This window comes from Pyrus communis, chromosome 1, assembly GCF_963583255.1.
Source record: "Pyrus communis chromosome 1, drPyrComm1.1, whole genome shotgun sequence".
NCBI classification, from domain to species: Eukaryota; Viridiplantae; Streptophyta; class Magnoliopsida; order Rosales; family Rosaceae; genus Pyrus; species Pyrus communis.
Window position 1 is genome coordinate 3,332,392 of NC_084803.1, and position 22,376 is coordinate 3,354,767.

A 22,376-nucleotide genomic window follows, 5' to 3' on the forward strand; every position below is an offset into this window, starting at 1 on the left:
GTGCATTTACAACAACGAAAATACAGACATTGCTCAAGCAAAATGACCCAAACGCAAAGGGGTTGAACTCGTCAACATAATTAAAGACAAAAGAAGAATAAGGTTCTTTGTTTTTTGGTTGAACTCATTGTGAAAAAGAAAACTTGGGGATGGATGTGAATTAAAAGGAGGAAAAGAATAAAAGGGAAAAAGTTTTGATGAGGTTCCCTCGTAACAAATAATTGTTGACAACTCTTACAACAAATAATGTGGCTATTTGTATAAATGTTTTTAGTGACCACTTTGATGATCATCTTCCGAGGTGAACTGGGGCCTTGCACTAACAAAATGGTTTGCTTCAAACTCATATTACATGAAATATGTGAAAATGGAAAATGGGAATTGAAAGTTTAGTGTCTTAAATACTGTATGTTTACGGATAAATGATGAGTATGATAAGTATTCTAATTTATCCGTATATTACAAAAACATGAAATTTTAAATAAAATATGGGCTGTACATTCAAATGTGTAACCGATTATTTGAAGAATCAGGAATGAAATCAACTAAAGAAGGCAACTTGACCCCATACCTATTTCTTCCTTCTCTTGCGCATCAATTATTTTATGATTTCATCCATTCTATTATTGTGTGTTTAGCGTTCCTCAAAATTCTGTTTTTGATTAAAAATTAACAACTATTCTATTTGTGTATATTTCCTTGGAAATTACTTCATGTTGAAACATATTCAAATTTGAAATAATTTTTGGATTCATAAAAAGTGGTGCTTTACACACATACTCATTTTTACTTTTTACATATTTCTGTTAATTTTATTATTTTCAATTCATTCAGTCCAACGAGCACAATATATAAATTCATTCGATCAGACGATCACAAATAAGAACAAAATTAGTTTCTTCATAGCATAAAATTGAGTTGTAAGGCACATTTCAAAAAATAAGCCTTTATTCTTTTATGCATAAAATTCATCTTTTTCTTGGTCAACGGATAAAAAATAGAGAGTCTTGATGAAACATTTCGGGTACTATTTATTTTTAACGTTAAATACATTTTTTACTCTAATAATTTTTTATCTTTTTATTAAAAATGAGTTTTAACGAAAAACTCACAGTACTGTTCATTTTAACGAAAAACCATATTTTTACACTAAAAAGTCAATCATGATACTATTTACTTTCCCCTTTATTTTATCTTTATCATTAAAATTCAAAATAATTAGTTTTTCTTTATTAAAATTCAAAATTTTCAAATTTTTTTCATTATTTTTTCTTAAAAATAATATTAACAAACATTGTCGTGGACAGACAACATGATTCCCCGCGAAACACGCCATCTATAATTACTCATAAGGTCAGCTTTTACCCAATAAAAAAGTTTGAAAAAAATGAAATCCAAACAAAACATCTCTCTGTAGTCTTTTCCTCTTACTTTTCTTCTTCCTCTGCCACAAATCCAAACCCATCAAACGGTTGGAAAGCTCTATCTGCCACCATGGAAGAAGACTACAGCAGATCAAGGTCTTCGTACGGCGGCGGCGGAGGGAATAATATGCAGGTGGGAAACTACTATGGACGCCCAACGAGGCCGCCACCCACCACTTCCTCCTATGAGCTGAGGAGCTACAGTACTTCATATGCACAAACCCAGATGGCTAATCATAATTATAACTACAATAACAGGGAGATTAAACTGAAAAAAGGGAAAAGCATTTCTGGGTCGCCTTCCAGTTGGGGGATCCTGGCTGATCCGGAGTTGCAGAGGAAGAAGAGGGTTGCGAGCTACAAGATGTATTCTGTGGAGGGGAAGATGAAGGGCTCGTTCAGGAAAAGCTTCAGGTGGCTTAAAGATAAGTACACCCAAGTGCTTTATGGCTGGTGGTGATTAAAAGTGATTAATAAGTGCTTTTTGGTGGGTAATATTTAGCTTTTGTTCTATTTCTAAGTCTTGAATTGAGTTTATGGTTGTGATCATATAAAAAAAAAAAATCATGATTTGGGTTTGGTGCAAGTTAATATACTGAACTGAATCGTAAATTGGATGGTCTTGTTTCTGGTTTTGAATCAATTTGTCACCTTTTATAAATATCCGTATTGTTCTCGTTAAAAGTTATACGCTTTGAGGTACGCTGAGCGTACTTTGTGGACTACTTGTTTGGAGATATTGATATTTCTCACCTTCAAATTGGTTCAGGAGTTTGATTCTCTGTTCTGGTGTGAGGTTTTATGTACCGTGTAAATCTGGATGTTCTAATTTTTTTCCCTTACCTTTCATATTTAGCCTTTTTGTTGTGTGCTTTACTTTGCAACCTGCAATCTGATAGGTGCTAAAAAATCATTGTTCACTTTCTTGACCAGTGTCGAAAACGCTTTTTGATAGGCAAAAACGCTTTTGATTTTATTTGGCAGAAAACTTAGAAGTGCTTATGTCTCACATAATTTGTTAATAATCAAAAGTACTTTTAGTATTAGCACTTATTAGCAGAAGTGTTTTATAGAGAAGCAACTCCAAAGGGCTCTAAGTGTCATCCATGGCTGTTTCAGTGTTTCTAGAGAAAGACGTGACTGCCACATGAGTGTAATATGAATATGAGGTTATATCTCCGGTTGTATGCAAGATTCTCATCGATATCTATTGCGAATGATTTTTAGCCATTGAGTTGGTTGACTCCTTACAAGACCAAGTATTTTTGTGGTTGAGATGATTTTAGGAGCAAGACCAACCTATGAGGTTTTGGCCTTGGAATTTCTGACAACCCATGTGCATAATGCCATTGCAACTGTTTCCATGATCTCCATTTTCTCTGCAAAAGACTTGTAACCCGAGTAGTTAAGAATATCATTACACTCGAAATCTCGTGTTTGATTTCTCCTCGCCGGCTTGAATTGATGAAAAGATAAATCATCTCCCTCAATTATTTTCAGTGTTTCCTGTTTTTATCTTTTGGAAATGGCTAATACTCCTGCAATTGGAACAACTAGACCATCGGCTGGCATTTATGTACAATGATTCACAGTGTTGGAGCACCATAGGTTGAAGAAGAAATAATCTAAACTCCGTGGTAGGGCTCCATGAAAATCTTTCAGAAGCGCAAATTTGTTTTGCGGGATTAGATACAGCTCCTCGATCCACAAAACAGGATCGGATCGATTGTGTGTGCCGGTCGATCAGCTGGTCTCTGATCACGCAGAATGGGATTCGACGCTTGAATGGCCGAATGCGCCTGTTTTGAACTTGGAACCAAGAGAATGTAATACTTTCACTTGAACAAATCTCAGAGACTCTGACCGTACTTTGCTCCTAATTTTCAATGCCACCCCAAGGAAAAGAAATTATACCATTCATTAGGAACTGTTTAATGAGGTTTTGGAATCAGTTGACTAAATTACTTTGCGTGGGATGCAAGTGCTTTTAGCTAAATACTAATAGGACAGCATAGCATCTCCTTGCTAAGTCAGGGTACTCAAAATTCCCAGTCAAATTGTCTTTGTCTCAGTCATTTGCAGTGCCTGAATATCTCAACATCCGGAAAAGCCAACACTACGGCACAACGGGAAGCGAAGTCTACACAAATAGCGCCGGTACTTGAAAGCGAAGGAGAGGCAATTTTTTGTATGAAAAATCGGAATCAGGACTCAAAAGAGTTAAAAGCCAGAATTAAAGAGGCTCAGAAGCTGAAGGAAGAGATTAGTCGAGATACAACTGAGCTGAATATAGCTTTAACGAAAAAGACTCTATGTGTGCAGTCTGCATGAAGTTATTTGACTGCATTTCCTAATTCAATCATCAAATACGATCACGAATTAAGTATGTGATATTTTATTGAAATTTATGTATTAACAGTGTGATAGGAATCGGTTGAAAGAACCAAATAACCATGAATGGAGACTCGAATTCAGTTTGGCCATGGTGAGGGAGGAAATGAATATACTGCACTGTTTCTGCTTCGTTTTGCAAACAAAGTTCATCAAGGAAAACCAATGAAGCCCTTCTTGCCGCGAGAAGAGATCTCTAAACATGTAAGAGTTCTACTTATTAGGTGCCAGCGTCGGTATGTAAATGTTTCTTGATTATATAGCCTTTTGAGTTTGTTGGAAATGTGATCATGGATTCTGCAGAAAAAGAATTTCCGGATGGTACATGAAACAAACAGTTTGGCGGAGGAAAAGCAGCTTTTGAAAGAGATTGATGAGAGACCGTAGGAGGTTGTTGGTTCATTTCCACCTTTGGAAAAAATTGTTATCTTCCGCCTTATTTAGATGTAAGATTAAACAAGAAGTTTTAAGTTCTCTTAGAGTTACTCAACTATATGAAGCGTTCTTACTGGTAATAACTTCGTAAATATTCAGCTGAGATAATGAATGTGTTCTTACCGGTAAGAAGTTGTGTAAATATTTAGCTCAGATATTGACCGTCTTCTTATATTCAACTCAGATATTGAACGTCTTCTTACCGGTAAGAAGTTATGCAAATAAAAATTCATGTCATGACTTGTCTTGACACGCTAACTCTCGTATCGTGGTACACCAAAGCATCGTTTTTGGCATACAATGACATGTCATGGCATGCATTTTGCCAACATTGCGCACTTGGCGTGGCTTGCCTTGATACGGTAACTCTCGTATCAGGGCACGCCAAAACATCACTGTTGGCCACAACATGACAAGCATAGTGAATTGTTGTATGAATGCATGTCAAGACACGCCATGCATTCTCTCTATAAACCTTAATGCTTTGCTTGGTTTCTCAGAAAATTTAAGAAATTGAAACTAAGAATTTGGAGAGGAGAGAAAGAGAGGCTTACATACGTGATCGGCGAGTGACGGAGCCCGTTTATTGGAGAGAACTCGGAGGAGAATTTCGAAAGCCAACAACGTCATTATTTCATGGCTTGTCTTGATACGGTAACTCTCACATCGTGGCATGCCAGAACAAGCTGACATTCGATCAACCGATTCTACTTCTGGAATGAAGCAGCTGAGTGTCAATCCTTGCAAACACCATCAAGTCTGAAAGATGTGCAAAAATAATTTGTACAATTGTGGCACGCCAACATTTTGCCAACACTTTGCCACCTATTTTGAAATAACTTAGATGTCGACAATGCATGTTGTGTCAATTGAGACACTTTACCTACTATTTCAGAATATTTTAGATGTCAGCAATGCATGTCATGGCATCCTAATCCCATAATATTCCCATCACATGCCAAGTGCACAAAATGTCAGCAAAATGTATGCCATGACATGTCATCATATGCCAACAACAATGTTTTGGCGTGTCACAATGCAATGGTTAGTGTGTGAAAGTGTGAGAAAAATGCATGTCATAACAAGTCTCGCGAGTTGTCGGCAAAATGCATGACATGACATGTCTTGACACGCTAACCATAACACTCGCATTGTGGCACGCCAACATTTTGCCAACACTTTGCCTACTATTTCGGAGTAATTTAGATGTCGGCAATGCATGACATGGCATCCTAATCTCATAAATGCATGTCATGACATTCTCATCGCATGCCAAGCACACAAAATGTCAGCAAAGTGTATGCCATGACATGTCATCGCATGCCAACATAGATATTTTGGTGTGCCACAATGCTAGAATTAGAGTGTCAAAGTGTTAGAAAAATGCTTGTCAAGCTTGTCTCAACACGCCAAAACATCGCTAACATTTGATCAACCGACTCTACTTCTGGATTGAAGCAGTTGAGTGCCAATCCTTGTAGACACCATCAAATCTAAAAGATGTACAAAAATAATTCGTACAAATGTGGCACCCAAGCGTTTTGCCAACATTTTGCCTACTATTTCGGAATAACTTAGATGTCGGCAATGCTTGTCGTGTCAATTGAGACATCAAAGGTAATGGGATGATGAAGCCATTGCTGATTAGGCTAATGCAAATGCTATTGCCAATTCCAAGGGAACGATTTGAGATTCTTTGAGTTCGAAAAAAGAGTTACAAGAACAAGTCAATGTAACATATAAAGAGTAAAGTTAAAACTTTGAAATTTGTTTCCTACTGACTTTCTGATTTAATTTCTTTACACAATATTGCAGGTAAGCGGCAAGAAGGTTGATGAAGTAACGAATTCACTATTGGCGGTGCGGCCAAAAGTTAAGAAAGTTGAGAAAGAATTGAAGGCCATTGAAAGAGATATAGAATGCTTGAAGAAGAAATTGACACTGATGGATCAAAGGAAAGATGAGGCGTATAGTACTTTAAAGATTCTCTGTTTAATTAAGAAAATGCAGCAGAGACCAATGCCTGCCTTCTAGAACCAACAAAACAACAGAGAGATCAGCAGAGGTTACACTTAACATGAATCCGTTACAATTTTATTTTCGCCTCATACGCATTATTATTCAATTACGTTGTTTTTGTTTGATTAACTTACTCTGATGATCAGAAATAAAGAAATGTGTGTGAAAATCAGCTCCTTACTTTAAAGCTAATAATAATGAAGAGATCAAACTTGAGATTTCATTCACTAGTTGGAATAGAAAAACATTACATTCCGTTCAAATTTACTTTACATTAATGTGTCAATTACTTTATAATTTGTTACTTGCGCAGCTGCACTATATAACCATAGGTCTAACATGTTTTGAATTCGACTTGCAACATTAAGCTAAAAAATTTATATGTAAACGTAACGAATCGAATGCGGAACCTCAAGTGGCTACAAGCACTTTACGAATTAAGTAGAATATTTGAGACCTTCATAAAAGCAGCACCTAATTGTAGGCACTTTCTTGCCATAGCATGGTCTTGTTGAGATTGAACCTCTGGTATGGTATTAGGTGGTGTTACTTGGGACAAAATTGTCAACCTGAACTAATCACAACAATATAATGTCATTGTCAGCAACAAGAGTTTGGTTTTTGACACGTCAACTAACCATGAACAAGTCACAAACTTCAATTCTCCAGTTTCTCATTTGTTAATTTTTCTCACCTTACAGTGATTTTCTTTACAGTAATTTTTTATCCACGGGATTTCTTCGACATCACGATATTTTATTATGAATTATTCTAATTTATGATGAGAAATTCGAATTCGGCTGCAAAGGTGCTATCATATCTTCATCAACTGACGTAAAACACTAACATCATGTATTAAGTAAACTATTTATACATTCAAGGGATTCGTATTGGAGTTTGAGACCTTCTTGTCTCACATTGGTCAACAGTATTTTTTCACTAGCCTTTATATAGGCTTATTCCTTTTTTTTAGTAATTAGAACTTGGACCATTTGAAAATGAATTGAAGGCTTGGGCCTTATGGTTGTGTGGATTAGGCTTGATGATTATACTATAATATTAATATTAATTAATCAAGACAAGGGCCTTAGGCCTTGGGGTCAAGGAATTAAAATTAATATGATCAATTAATTTTAATTTCGAATTAAGTTTTTAATTAAATTAATTAAAAACGTTTTGATTAATAGACACAACTCTTTGGAAAGAGTTGTATCTTTTTGGAAAGAGCTGTATAACTTCAGATACATCCAAAAGGTGTTTGAAGAGGTATGAAAGAGCCTATATAACTAGAGTCCTCATTTCCATCAATCATTATCTTTTCTTCTTCCTCCTTATCTTCCGTACAAACTTTCCAGGGAGTAAACACACAGAGCAATTCGCTAGAGTTCTATAATCCAGTGCGGGTTGTAGAATTAGGTAGTTGTATCCTGGTCGAGCAGACGTTGTAGAACCACAAGCACACGAGTGTGACGGAAATACTGTTCGAAGGACATAGCGTTTGCGCTAGCCTCTACCTTCAATTCATTCAAGTTAGTATCATATTAATTTTTGTAATTATTGTGTTATTGCATTCTGTATTGCAAGTATTTGTGAATAATAAAGTATAAGTATTTTAGTTTTGTACATCTGTTATTTTATTGTTTCTAAATTGTTCTCCAACAATTCGTTCAACATCGAACGATCTTTGACGAAAAAACTTATTTGAGACTTGGCCCGAGAATTGAAGTTAATAAAAATTCAATAATAATGTTTATTTAGTAATGTGTATGAATCATCATGGGATGGTCCGATGGTTGTGGACAAATTATATGTCTGCATTCCACACGACACGTCTGGATTCGATCCCTGACGCTATGAATTGCACAATGATGGCCTCCAACCTTGTGAAGGGTGTACTGCAGTGACTTCTGTCTCCTTTTTATAATTTAAAAATAATAATAATAATGTGTGCGAGATGCAAATAATGTGTGCATATCATTTTCCTTAAAAAAACAAAAAAGGAAGTGTTTAACTTGGGGCTTGGGTTTCCTTCATACGACATGTAGCTTTATGTTCACTACTGAAATTAGGGTCGCAGACTCACAAATGCAAATATTTAACCCTAAATTGAATTTTAAGAAGAGATAGTTAGATAAATCTAATCTCCCTCTTTCAACGCGCATGTTCTGTAATTAAATTCTTAATTCTTTAATCCCTCGACGTTTGCCAGAACGGTTTTGCTGTTATGTCCCGAACAAATCATCTTTTTAAATCTAAACCCAAAACCAAAACAGTAACGCAAAACCAAAACCAAAGATTCAATTTTTACTGTTTTTAGAGAGAGAGTTTTTGAGAGAGAAAGGGAGAGAGGGATGTGGGAGTCGATCTTCCTAACGCTGGCGGCGACGGCTGGAAACAACATCGGCAAAATTCTCCAGAAGAAGGGCACCGTCATTCTTCCTCCTCTCTCTTTCAAGCTCAAGGTAGGTACTCCCTCATATCTTTTTGGTTTGCCCATTTTGCCCTTTTTGATTTTGTGATTGCTGTTCGAATCCCAATTTGTAATTTTGGATTTGGATTCCGGTATTTCGTTTCCAACTGGGAATTGGGTTTCGTATCAAATTCCCAAATTTTCAGGATTTACAACAAAATTTCAAATTTTTGAATGTTGTATATGTTTGCAGGTGATCAGGGCGTATGCTTTGAACAAAGCATGGCTGATAGGATTTCTGATGGATATATTCGGAGCTTTGTTAATGTTGAGAGCATTGTCTTTAGCTCCTGTAAGTGCTTCAACTCCGAAGCGAGGATTTTTCATTGTTTATTGTTTCGATTTTTGGGGTATTGTTTTTTTTTCTGCAATTTGTTTACGTATTTGGTGATTGGAATTTAATGTTGTGCTACATTTTGGTGAATGTTGGATGATGTATTTTTCAGGTATCTGTCATACAACCGGTCTCCGGGTGTGGACTTGCGATTCTTTCAATCTTTTCCCATTTTTATCTGAAGGAAATGATGAATGCTGTTGACTGGATGGGGATTACATTAGCAGGCATTGGCACTATAGGTAATGTAAGTTCTTCACAATGCTTGAAAATTCAATTGTCTTCGCTGGGAACTGTTGCATTACTTTTGATTGTGTGTTTTGTTTTAAGAATAATTTGTGGGAGATTTTGTATTTGCAGGGGTTGGTGCTGGAGGTGAGGAGCAAAAGGCTTCCGCAATATCGGTGTTTCATCTACCATGGTTGGCAATTGTAGTCGCCTTCTTGTTTGTAGGTACCTTATACCGTGCACCATCTGATGTTTATAGTTGGACACTTGGGTTTATGCAGTGTAATGATTCTAACCCCTGCAAGACCTCTTTACATAGGTCCTCCTTAATGGGTGGCTACGCATCTACAGACGTCAACGCAAAGAACAGGAGTTGGTAATCTGATTACTTCTTTTCATCTATCTTTAGTGTTTGAGTATGGTGCCCACTACCAGTTCACTGATACCTGCTCATGGTACAGATGGAATATGAAGTTGTTGAAGAAATTATATATGGCTTGGAATCTGGCATTTTGTTCGGGTATGATTCTGTCCAGCATGTTTCTTATCACGATTCACATAGATTCATCTCTCTCATCTTTCAGTTCTAGGAGGGAAATTATTAAAAAGCATATAATGAGTTATAGTGTGCATGCTAGTAGATGTCAATGATGTGTTGAGCATGTCAGTTGTGTGTACTTTATGTTACAAACGATAGAAAATTTTAAGTCTTGTTGATTTAAATCATGAAGCTGCTGTTGTTGTCAAGCCATGTTTAAAATTATAATGCAATTATCACACATCTTATTGCAGGATGGCATCTGTGATATCAAAGATGGGATTTGTGTTCTTGGAGCAGGGTTTCCACAGCATGCTGGTCCCGATATGTGTGATAATCAGCATATGTTGTAGTGGTACAGGGTTTTATTACCAGGTATGTTAAGCACTTTACCAAGTTCCTAGTTTCATATCCATTTGCTCACGTATATTGAATGTCGGTCCCATGAAGTAAATTTGTAGTTTCATAAGTTGGTTATTGTCGTTGTTAGTGAGTTATTTCTTTTGACAGACTTGGGGCTTAAAGCATGGGAGGGCAATAGTAGTGTCTACATGTGCTGCTGTGGCATCAATTGTGACTGGTGTACTAGCTGGAATGCTTGCCTTGGGTGAAAGATTGCCTTCAGCACCAACAGCTCGTCTTTCACTGATGCTTGGATGGTAAATTATGATAACTTTACTGACTATTTTTTTTTTCTCGACTTGTTTTTATTAAAAACTTCCTAAACGTATGGTGTATGCGGTATGATTCATCAGCTACCATGCTTCATTTAGGAAACCTGATAGCACTAACGTGAGATGAAAACGCATTTAGGAAACCTGACTATCACTTCTCGAGACTTCTCTTTTTTGTTTTGATTGCATCCCTATACAGTTTTCAAAGTTATTTTATTGTTCTCCTCATTCTCATTCTCAAATTGCAAAAACTCTGATCTCATTGTTTGAAGTGCTCAAATAAGGATTTTTGCTGTGAAGTTTACTCCAAATTATTTTCTACCACAGGTTACTCATAATTATTGGTGTGATTTTACTCGTGAGCTCAACACGACTGATGCGACGCCTTCCTCGACCATTACGACAACTTTTACAGAGTGGTGTTGATCAGAGGAAATCCGGGTCTATCCGTGTTAGGGATGGAAGCCCGAGCACTGTTATTCAGGCAGCAACTCTGCATCATTTGATACCAACTGCTTCAAAAGAGAAGGCTTGATGTGATCACATCGGAGAGGTTGTATATGCAAAAAATATCTCATACCGGTGGACTTGCAAGTTACGGGAAGCAACTCCCTTTGGTTTAGGTAAAGCTGGTGTATAATAGGGTATGCTTACTGTATCAGAGGGCATGAGTTTTTGACATCATTCCTCTCAGGAAAAAACTTTACACCGTATTTTCTGAACATTTGATGTCTGTAACTTTATTATTCGATTTGGTAGTCGTACATCTCATTGTTTATTACTCGTTCGTTTTCACGAAAATGGTGTACCTCAAATAGCACCCAAATCTTGTCGATGTTTGTCCCCAATTCGGGCAATTTGCTACATTATTTGAGAGCTCTCCCTCTTCTTTTTGTTTCTGTAAGAACATTATTGTGATATTTCCTGTAGTACAGGCAATCAAAATGATGATGATAAGGACAATAATGCCAAAAACAAGACATGAAAACTAAGCAGAGAGACATGGTTGCCGTAGGACCCAAGTAAATAGATAGTTGCCTCTGCATTCACTTCGTGGGACGACCCACCCCCTTTACCCCCATTTCACACCAACACACGCCCATTCTCTAGGGTTTAGGCCTTTCTTGTTATTCATGACATAACACTACCATCTCTTGAGGTCCACCATTACTTGGGACTTGAGCAATCAACCACTATTGATGAGAATGCATTATAAATAAACAAAAGAAACCAACACAACTAGGATGGGACACATTGTGTGCTCTGCTAGGGCATCAAGTATCATGTCACCCACTAGTCGTAGTTGCTCTACTTTCCTATTTGTAGGAAAACTAATCACATTCATACTTACATGCGGGAATGTCACTGTGCAGTATTTTAGATCGATAATACATCATTTTCTCACTCTCTCTCTCTTTCTGTCTAACCTTCTTTATTTCTGGCATTTGGATTAAATAAATATAAAAAAAATCAAAAGAAAAAAAAATAAACAACAGTGTGCATAAGGAGAAAATGAGTGTACAAAAGTCATTTTCCTATTGTTAATTTTATCCTATAACGTGACATTTTTAGCTTGAGATACTATCACAATAATGTCTTAATGCGTCGAAGATGTAGATAAGTCGTTCTCCCTCAGTTGGCTATTTCCTGAGCATTGCATGTGAGTTGTAGTTTGGCACTTCCATACATGCAAATGGCAACCTTTACCCAAAAAGTCAAAAACATGAAAGGAATCTTCTAAAGTATTTAGGTGACATATCATATGGTTTTGCCTCCATGATTGTACTACTCTGTTTTTATTCTCTACAGGGCAGAGTTCAGTAACCAAAATAGCCAAACACAGGGAAGAGAGAGAGAGAGAAGGGGCCCGAAAGAATTGATACCTCTCTCCCAAAAGCAGTTGATAATTTGAAAGTACAATTATTTTCTGTCAAAGACGATGTATGTTCTAAATTACTATGATTTACAGGAAAAAAATTATAACATAGATGGAAGGGAGCAGACACATTTTTCCCGCATCTTCGAAATTGACAAGACAGTAACTCTGGGAGACTTTCAGTGTTCAAATTATGACTTGTAGACCAATTAATTCTAGCAAGAGCCACTTTGTGGGACCTCGCAGAATTCAATGACTTAAGACAGAAGCTATGATTCTCAACTTAACTATCATTTCATATCATTAATAGAAATTTTTGTATTAATTATTGCTCCTAATGGGAGAACGCAAGCTACAGAAAAGAAGTTTTAGGATGCCTAAGTTCTGCACTATTTAGAACTGTAAATAATTTCCTTCCATTTCAATCGACCAAGAACAAAAGTATGCAACGAAAGACCGGATGAATTCACTTGAAATCGAACTACCACTACGAAGAAGTACATGGAATGGAGAGGTCCATGGCCTCATAGAAATGATTTCTTCCACACAACTCAAGTATTGATGAATCACAGCAGGAATTAATCTAGGTGAAAGAATTATCGTCGATAACAGTTGCACCTTGCGCTTTCATGGCTCCGAGTTTACCAAGTTGTTCCATTTGCCAGCTTTCATGAGAAGCAATATGTTCATGGGAAGGAGTGTATTGCTGCCAAAGTAAACATTGAAGATTTATTAAGTCTTCTGCTTTGTTTTGGAACTCAGAAACATATCTTCCATGAAGAAACGAGTAAGCTCACTCATCGACAGGGAAGAAAAGTCAGGTTATAACTATACCTCCATCTTCTCAACAAGTTCTTTGGCTGTTGGAGCAGAGAGAACTATATGCCGAGCACCTGTCTTGATGAATCCTTCTTCGACACCATTGTCAAATAGCGCAAGCAAGGCATTATAGTACCCATCTACATTAAGCAAACCAACCTGTATGGAGTAATATTCAAGTTTCAAATTTAATTAGTAGGAAGCTGATCATAACATTTTCAATAACGGAAACTGATGCATTACCGGCTTCCTATGAATCCCAAGTTGCGACCATGTTATTATCTCCAACAGCTCTTCCATAGTTCCGTATCCTCCTAAAACCAAAATTAACAATGTACTAAGCATAAGAACTGTAATTTATAAAGTTTTTAGTGAGAATTTGAAATGTAATTACCAGGAAGAGCAATGAAGGCATCAGCCTCTTGAGCCATCAAAGCTTTGCGTTCATGCATGTCTGTAACTGTTCTTACTTCTCCAACGGATGGACCAGATATCTGTCAAAGTTATCCATAAAAGTCTACCAGATAACCATTTGAACTTATCTTTTAAAACAGAGAACTAAAACTGAGATAATAAAAGACCACGAGCAAATTTCTTTCCTGGATCCACTAAGAATGTGCACGATGACCCATTTAAAATGCGAAAACATCACATTAACTATTTTTCAAGAATTAAGGGGAAAAAACAGCATGAAATCAATCATGAATGGTCGTATTTACAAATGACGAGAGAAGGCGAGGATGAGATCAGTATATGGATATATAGAGATACCTCAAGAGGCATGAGAGCTTTCGGAATGACCCTGCAAGTAAAAAGCAGCTTAGATTTTACTTAAGTGACATTTTTTTGTTCAACAAAGGCATTGTTTGCATTGATATTATGATGTCAAAGACCAAATCATACTATAATTCAAAGAAAAAGTTTCGTTTATATATACCCAAGAACATGGCAACCTCCATCATACACCGTCTGCGATATCAAACCCATCAACCCGACACTTCCCCCGCCATACACCAAATCTATCTTCCTTTTCACCTGCAATATCCACCAACAAAGTAAACAAGTAATTCCCAAATCATCCTTTAGGGGAAAATAAAGCATTGTAAACCAAAGCGTATAAATTCCTTATTCAATGTATCTGCATAAGGATATACACTGTGCAAAAGTGCTTAATATTCCTGACTCGAAATCACAGAACAAGAGTAGTCCCAGTGGTGAATGGCCTATTAGCAAACAGAGCAAACCAGGTTCGAGGAGAAAAAACTTCCACGAAACATACCCCAATACCCCAACCCATCCTCTCTCTTCCCCATCAGAAGAGAGATATAGAGAGAAAGGGGTATCGAACAACACATGATGGGTAAGTTTTTCTCCGTTTGGAGACGTTACGTAGCCATTTGACAACTCTAAAATACAAGAACCCAAAACAATCCCATTACCAAAAAAAAAACACAAAAACCCATCAAAATACAACTCAAGGTGGATTCAAACTCATCAAAGATTACATCTTTAAACCAAAAAACCAGCACTCAAACAACAATAAACACGATCAAATAAAGATAAGCAAAGAGAGTGTAAAAATAGAACAAAAGCAGTCATACCAGTTCATTGCCCAACTCCAGAGTAGCGTCACTGAACACTTTCCTGCGGCCAGAGTTGCTTCCACAGAACACACAAATCCTCCTGAACTTGCTGCGTTTGCTCTCTTCCATTCACAAAGTCTGCAACTTTTTTATACTTTTTGTGGTCAATTCAGCATCACTGGTGAAAAAAAGAACTGAACCCAAGAAAAACCAAGACAAATGGGTAAGTTTTATGTAGATTATATGTTATTTTAACGGCAAAAGCACAGAATTTTATGCAGAATCGATGGAGGACGAGAGAAAGAGCATACGAGATGGGCTCTTTCAAAGGACAAATGGGTTGACCCTAAAATTGGTATAAAATCAATCAAATTCTAGAACTTGATGGCTTTTATATGTCCGCTGAGTGTAGCAAGGAAGAGAAGACCCACATGCTCCATTTCCTTTCTAATCCGACTGTTTTTTTTTTTTTCGAGAATTATTTAAATGGAATGAATTTATTATTATCAAGTAACAATTGATAATAATAAAATACTTACATGGAGAAAAGAGAGTTGAGGTGCCTCGAATTCGGGTGAGGAGGGCTACAACGATGCTTGATCTCTAATGCAGCACTAGTCGTCCTCAACTCATGTTATTATCTTAACAAACCTAAACGTTAATTGACAGTAAGTCATCCTGCTTAAATTGCTTTCATATTTGTGGCTTAATTAAAAAATTTAACAAAAAATGAAATAATCTCATAAGTAGAAAATTATCATAGTAGATAGAGGTTTTTTTTTATTTTTTATTTTTAAATCTCGAATTCAAATCATCTACGTCACTTTTGTGAGTAGTTTAGTGTAGAAGAGTTGAATTTAAAATAAAAAAAAGAAATAAAATCTTTGTTTTTGTCTGTCAAATCAAATAAAATAATTAGAATTAATATTGGTGAAGATTTGGGAAGGCAGATTAGTCCAGACTCATTGTTAATTAATATTAATACTCCCACTATTGGTGGCCTTTTTGGTTGAACAATGATTGTTTATTTTTTTCCCAAACTCAATGATTGTTTATTGAATTAAATCCTTTTTTTAATGGAGATCGATTTGACAATGTGTTTTGTGTTTGTTGCATACCAATAACTTTGTGCGTGAAATAACATGTAATCATAACAAGGTATAAACTTGTTCTTTGATTTAAATTTTTATTATTCAAATATCATAATTAGAATCTCTTATTTTATTTATCATTTAAATATCATATATACAAAAAAACTATAATTTTCCAAAAATAATGGTTGACTTGGCTCGTTTAAACAATAATCTTTACGTATCTGAAAATAAAAATTTCGCATATAAAAAAATAATTCATTACAATCGCAAAAACAAAATTGCACACGTAAGTTCCGTCTGACCGTCCATACTCCATGCAATAATGGTGGCACAGATGCACCATTTCCGATTTGTCTTTTGCTTTGTTATGGATGAATGTATGTCGACAACGGACATGAATTACAAGTCAAAAGCAGCACAATCAATTTATTTAAGTCGATTGGCTACCTTCCTTCGATTTCGTGCTTTGAGCCATATTAAAATGGGTTCGGCCTTTTCTCTGTAGGATTAACTCAGGTGGCGACCGGTACGTAAAAACAGAATAAAATCATAATTTTTATTTATGTTGTTTAAATTTGAACGGATTGTGAGGAAGATAAAAATGTGTAAATTTGTATTTTCTACAATTACATTAGACTTACGGCTGTTTGAAAAGTATAATCTTAGCATTTCCGAACACGGGAGTGAACATTTCCCGTCCTCCCCCCTAAAAGTCCCTTCGTGATGTTTGTGTAGCTAGGACTTGAGGATAATTACATCTTATGAACATTAATTAGTTGACTCTATCTATCCCAAGTTGTCTCTATGATATTTTTAGGATTAAACCTTAACCAACCTTTCCTCTCAATTTCCTAAACTCAAGCATTTTGTTTCGCATCCTTCGAACGACTTCCTTTCGAAAACTCCATTGTTGTTTTCTTAGGAAAGAAACATCAAAACCAAATAACGTTGTGGGGGAAAAAAGGGAACCCCTTTCGAGTTCAAGCCAAAAGGGGCCTAAAAGAAGAAGAAAAAACCACAGAAAACCATGGAAACAAGTTAACATCTTGCAAATTTGCAATCTTGTTTCCCAATAGTGTTTTTGATGTGAGTCCTCCTCATGGGAAGAATAATTCCCACGGATGAGACGAATCTGCTAATCCATCCGTTGCTATCTTTGTCTTTCTTTGCCGCTGCCATGGCCGCCACCATTGCCATAATCACGTCTCTTTGTAGTTTTCGGAGAAAATCTTCTTCGTCCTCTTCTGAGTCCCCTGCTCACAAGGAAGCAGTGGAATCCGATGTTGGCAAGGCGCAAACATCGGAAGCAGCATTGGGGGAAACAGGGAACAAAACATCTCAACAAGACACGGAAACAGATGGAGGAAATGATGATTCGAGAATGAGTAAAGAGCTGCCCTTGCCTCCAAGGATGAAGAACTCGGGACAGCTTTATTCCGGCAACCTTGACACGAAAACTCAGATGAAAAAGTCCGCTTCCGAGCGAAGGCTACTGTCGAATTTGAGCCTTAAATTGCCGCGAAGCCTGTCGATGGCACGAAAAGACAAGGTTAAGGAAGAGTACAACAAGCGAAAGAACGGAAAGTTGAAGCCGGAAGACTCGGTCTGGATGAAGACGATCATACTAGGTGAGAAATGTAAAGTGCCTGATGAGGATGAAGCTGTGATTTATGATGCCAAGGGGAGGAGGATTCCGGCTTATCACCCGAGAAGTCGGCAATCCTCCTTCATTGATCCGAACGCATTACTTGACCAAAATATGAAGAGAGTAGAATTAGAAAACAAAATTAATCAAGAGACAGAGCACAAACAAGAAAACAAAAATCAAGAAAGTGATCAAGAAAATAATCATGACGATAATTAAGGTCACATGTAGATTTTGTATCTTAATTATTTGTTTATCTTGGAGTGTATAGTTTCATTGGTCTGTTTCGTTTTCAATTTGATCATGCGGCTGAGTTTTTTGTTTTTTGTTTTTTTGGTGATGATAAAGAGAATGAGAAACTTCTTTTTGGTGCTGCTAAACAGATGAAAGCTTGTTGGTTTTCTGATGGATTAATTGTGAACATGACTGGATAATCATAATTATTATTTTAATACTATTTCTAAGATATTTGAGAATTTCTAAATTGAATATAAAATTAGGGTTTCAATAAGATTTGAACATGATTTAAAACAACGTATGATCAGTCAACCTGATACCATATTAAGATTTTAGATAAACGGTACGAATATGAACTTACATAGTTAAATTTCCCAACCCCTATTGACAATGAATTAAGAAGTAAGATTTAGAATTGATCTCAAAAGTTAACTAAAAAGTCTTATTGAAGGTTTGAAATTAAAAGCAATGGTGTCATCTAATTTTCTATTAGATTTGATCGCGCATAGTGGGATTGAGATCCTTGATGTTTGTATCATGCCAAGTCTCAATAATCATGTTGCCTCAGCAGCAAACATGTAAACACCTGTACACGTGCAAAATAGCTCAAGCCTCAATCTGCATCTCCAATAAAATCCTCAAAGTAAACGAGCAATTTATATGAAATGGGTCATGTAATATTCTAATCTAATAATATAATCAGGGTCGAAGCTACTAAGGGACATGAGGAAGATGAATTGTTCTTTGTGAAGAAGTTGAGTTAAATCTCACGTCGTCGTCTTCTGATTCTAACATTTTGTTATTTTATCTTTGTAGTTTAATGAAATGATTATTTGATTCTTTCTATTAAATTTAATAGGTTTTTCAGTTTTTTGAAGATTACTTTAATTTCTCATATAATGAATTCAACCTTTTTTTCTGTACGTATATGAAAGGTCTCACGTAGAATTCTGACTCAGCCACTAAATATAGTATATATTGAAAAACTTACATATATCATTATTTTATTGAAACGAAACGACACAAAAATTGGCTTCGTTAAAAAGCCAATTCCATATAAGTCATTATACAAGTAGACACGATATTGAAAGAGTTTCCTTAGCATTTCTCTTCTTTGATCCTCAAACAAGAAAAACTCTTTTGTATACGGATATCACCAGAAGGTACACCTAAAAATCCACGTGGACAAACGCTAGTTGTTGATCAGTGTAGTCAGTGTACCCAATTCCACCCAATCACTCACTCCCACCATACCCGCGTTGGACAGAAAGAGAGAGAAAGAAACAGAGGAGAGAGAGGTACGTAACTGTCGAAAGAAGATTCAGAGAAAGTCCGAGGAAACCTCTCCGTCTCCTTCCTCCTTCCGAGAGGAGAACGGGCACTTCATTCATTCATTTGGAACGCCATTTGACCATAAAAAAACATCATATGTTTTTGCTAAATTCCAAATCTTTGGTGCCCGTTCTCCTCTCTGACCCAAATCCAATTCCAATTCCTGGTGGGGTTTTCAATTCCCTCTTCGATTCCTTTTCCTCCACTTCCGGTTCAAACAAAACCCACAAATCTGATTCCTTTTTTGCAACCAAAGGCTGCGGCTTTCGATTGGAGGGAATTTTGGGTCGGTTACCAGAGGAGAAACCTTTGATGGGTTGTGTGTGATTTTCGATTTCGTTCATGTTTTGTGAGTGTTTGATTTTAGGAGTTTTCGATAGTTTTCGGGTCGGTTTTTATATGGGTGTTTGATGGGTTTGTGATTGATTTACTTGAGCATTGCTGTAATAATTGGAGAATTTGAGTGTTTCCGTGGTGTGGTTGCTCGGTCAGATTGGTGTCCTTGAATGTATCTTGCTATCAGTGCGGTGGAGGATCGGCTTCTGAGTGTGCCCGACTCGAATCTGGGTGTTCTCAGGCCATTTTACCTGCCCATTGAGCAAAAGGCCGTCAATTTTTGTTTTCCGAGAGATAGATGGGATAAGGAGTTCTTCAAGTTGCAGAGCGGATAATAAATTACTTGTCGAATTTACGAAAAGTTTTGGCTTTGGTGGTCGTTTTGTTTCGAGAAATTTGAGATGGGTTCGACGCAGAGATCTACCTTGTCAACAAATGTGGCGGAATTGGTTGATGCTTCGCAATCAGCCCGCCAAGAGGTTTCGTACATTGGTAGTATGCCGGTTTATGTTAGGGAGTTGATTGCCGGAGGCGCTGCTGGAGGATTCGCGAAGACTGCGGTTGCGCCGCTGGAAAGGACCAAGATACTCTTGCAGGTGAGGCATTTAACAAGCTCCATTTTTCTAGGCTAATTAGTTGTATATAGTGAATGGATGTTTGAGGAATATTTTCATTGTGAATGATTCTGCTCGGATATGTTTCTATTGCCATTTTCATTGCGCTAGGCAGCTCGTTGTTATGTGCTCAGTTTCTGCATTTGTTTTCATGTACTTATAGACAAGAACAGAGTTCCGTTCTCTCGGAGTGTGTCAATCTCTGAAGAAGTTATTTCAGCATGAAGGTGTTCGAGGATTCTACAAGTATGTTGGATGTGAACAGTCAATTTTTAAGTTTCGTTATCAAACTTTATATATGTCGCCATAACAATTATTCTTGAACTTTCTTGTCTGTTTTTTTTCAGAGGAAATGGAGCTAGTGTCGTTCGAATTATTCCCTATGCAGCCTTACATTACATGACATATGAGCAGTACAGGTGTTGGATCTTGAACAATTATTCTGCTTTAGGTTCAGGGCCTCATATTGATCTTTTAGCCGGTGCAGCAGCTGGAGGGACAGCCGTTTTATGCACGTACCCCTTGGACCTTGCTCGCACCAAACTTGCTTATCAGGTCAGTATCTTGCATGTATCTTGTCGGTACCTTTTATATCAAATCAATTTTTGTAATTGTTCATTGATTCGTTGTTTAATCGCATTGTTATGATTTGTTTAGGTTGTTAATACTAGAGGCAACTTTGATTATGGTATGAAAGGCGCACATGCTCAAGTTGCTTATAAGGGCATAAAGGACGTGCTTTCAAGTGTTTACAAGGAGGGGGGCTTGCGTGGGCTTTATCGAGGTGTAGGTATGTATCTCATAGCCGAGTGTTCTGCTAAGACTTTTACTGATATGAAGTGCCGTTTGTTCTTACGTTATGCAATATATGGTCAAGCTAATGTTAACCTGGAGCCACTTTTGCTTGATCAGGCCCAACACTCACCGGAATACTCCCTTATGCTGGTTTAAAGTTCTATATATATGAGGAACTTAAACTCCATGTTCCTGAAGAGTATGAAAGGTCCATTGTGATGCGTCTTTCCTGTGGAGCTTTGGCCGGGTTATTTGGGCAAACTCTCACATACCCCTTGGATGTTGTTAGGAGGCAAATGCAGGTATTGCTTTGTCAATATTATCATAATTTTGTTAAGCGTTGGTTCGTGTTGCTATTTTCTGCTTTTTTATGTTAGATGTTTGCTTGGAACTGAACTTTGTTGCAGTAAAAAGCATGGGGTCAAGGTTATATGACATTATAATTTGGATTACAGGTTGAGAATTTGCGGTCTTCAGATCATGGCGGTGTTAGGTACAGAAACACAATGGCGGGTCTTAAATATATCATCCGAAACCAAGGATGGAAAAAGTTGTTTTCAGGCCTCTGTGTCAAATTAATAGACTGAATTTCAGACACGATTGAGTGTGTGTATTTGCAAGGATAAGCTCGTGTTTCTGGGGCCCTGCTGATACTTCGAGTAGGTTTCCTTCTTTACGCATTTCTTAAAGGTCGAGTCTACAGAGTTTTGGCCATGATCGTCTTGCTAACGAAAGATTTTTACTGTGTTCTCAGATCGTTCCTTCTGTGGCAATCGGTTTCACTGCATACGACACGATGAAGGTTTGGCTCCACATTCCGCCCCATCGGAAGTCCAGTCAATAACTGCTGCTGCATGACTGGAAATTCAGAATGTGTTAACTTACAAATTCCACCCAATAGTTAGAATTTGATGCTAATACATACATTGTATCTCTCTTAATAACAAGAGATGATTGTGCCATCGTTATTGAAAATTAAATTTCTACATATGCTTTTCTTTCACTCTTTTATTTATTTAATTTTGGGATAAATCCGAGGTACAATTTTTTGTCACCTAACTTTTGACAAATCTTTTGGTGGAGCCTACTCTATAATGTATTTTCACAATCTGAACCGTTTTATCTTTTAGAATAGCATTAATAAATTATCCTTGCAAAAAATTAGATAAATCCAAAACTATTAAAACATTCATTTGTAGTGAAAAAAATGGACATACGTTTCTGCAAAGAAATCCTAAACCCTTAATATAACGGTCATATGGTTCTAGATTTTTGTGATTTTTGGTAGACATGATTCTTGAGGTAAAATTAAAAAATAGACGGTTTGGATCGTTGAAATACATTACAAAATAAGTTTTACAAAAACATATATCAAAAATTGTATAAAAAAAATAGTATTATGAATCCGTTCATTATATTTTTAATTTTTTTTATTTCTGGTTGATAGGCAGGAACTGGGAATATCTTTTTAAATCTGGTTGATAGGTATGAATTGGGCCACAAAACCCACCCCTCTTTTTCAAAGGAAATAA

At 36.7% G+C, this 22,376-nt stretch overlaps 4 protein-coding genes across 6 annotated transcripts; 3 read left to right on the forward strand and 1 right to left on the reverse strand.

Annotated features, from left to right (window-relative positions):
• Positions 1-1,365: 1,365 nt before the first annotated feature.
• On the forward strand, positions 1,366-2,063 carry LOC137708501 (uncharacterized). The gene has a single exon (XM_068447596.1). It carries the CDS (start codon positions 1,495-1,497, stop codon positions 1,882-1,884), a length of 390 nt encoding a protein of 129 aa, XP_068303697.1. The 5' UTR covers positions 1,366-1,494; the 3' UTR covers positions 1,885-2,063.
• A 6,284-nt stretch (positions 2,064-8,347) lies between these two features.
• LOC137748922 (probable magnesium transporter NIPA9) lies at positions 8,348-11,385 on the forward strand. The gene is made up of 9 exons (XM_068489116.1): positions 8,348-8,731; positions 8,933-9,031; positions 9,186-9,315; positions 9,434-9,522; positions 9,621-9,677; positions 9,763-9,821; positions 10,094-10,214; positions 10,350-10,498; positions 10,841-11,385. Exons 1-9 carry the CDS (start codon positions 8,621-8,623, stop codon positions 11,046-11,048), a joined length of 1,023 nt encoding a protein of 340 aa, XP_068345217.1. The 5' UTR covers positions 8,348-8,620; the 3' UTR covers positions 11,049-11,385.
• Positions 11,386-12,831: 1,446 nt separating this feature from the next.
• Positions 12,832-15,422, reverse strand: LOC137746733 (cytokinin riboside 5'-monophosphate phosphoribohydrolase LOG8-like). Of its 3 annotated transcripts, none has more exons than XM_068486755.1 (8): positions 15,331-15,422; positions 14,810-14,985; positions 14,146-14,243; positions 13,980-14,010; positions 13,603-13,702; positions 13,452-13,522; positions 13,224-13,367; positions 12,832-13,095 (listed from the first exon to the last, which is right to left on the reverse strand). In XM_068486755.1, exons 2-8 carry the CDS (start codon positions 14,918-14,920, stop codon positions 12,973-12,975), a joined length of 678 nt encoding a protein of 225 aa, XP_068342856.1. In that variant the 5' UTR covers positions 14,921-14,985; positions 15,331-15,422; the 3' UTR covers positions 12,832-12,972. The 3 variants fall into 3 exon arrangements, with proteins under 3 accessions (XP_068342856.1, XP_068342847.1, XP_068342840.1); XM_068486746.1 differs by lacking the exon at positions 15,331-15,422 and adding an exon at positions 15,103-15,252; XM_068486739.1 differs by lacking the exon at positions 15,331-15,422 and having other exon boundaries at positions 14,810-15,254.
• A 3,622-nt stretch (positions 15,423-19,044) lies between these two features.
• LOC137746722 (mitochondrial carrier protein CoAc1-like) lies at positions 19,045-21,832 on the forward strand. The gene is made up of 7 exons (XM_068486727.1): positions 19,045-20,031; positions 20,213-20,295; positions 20,397-20,604; positions 20,707-20,839; positions 20,962-21,146; positions 21,300-21,503; positions 21,599-21,832. The coding sequence occupies exons 1-6, from the start codon at positions 19,837-19,839 to the stop codon at positions 21,429-21,431; spliced, it is 936 nt and encodes a 311-aa protein (XP_068342828.1). The 5' UTR covers positions 19,045-19,836; the 3' UTR covers positions 21,432-21,503; positions 21,599-21,832.
• The last annotated feature ends 544 nt before the right edge of the window (positions 21,833-22,376 follow it).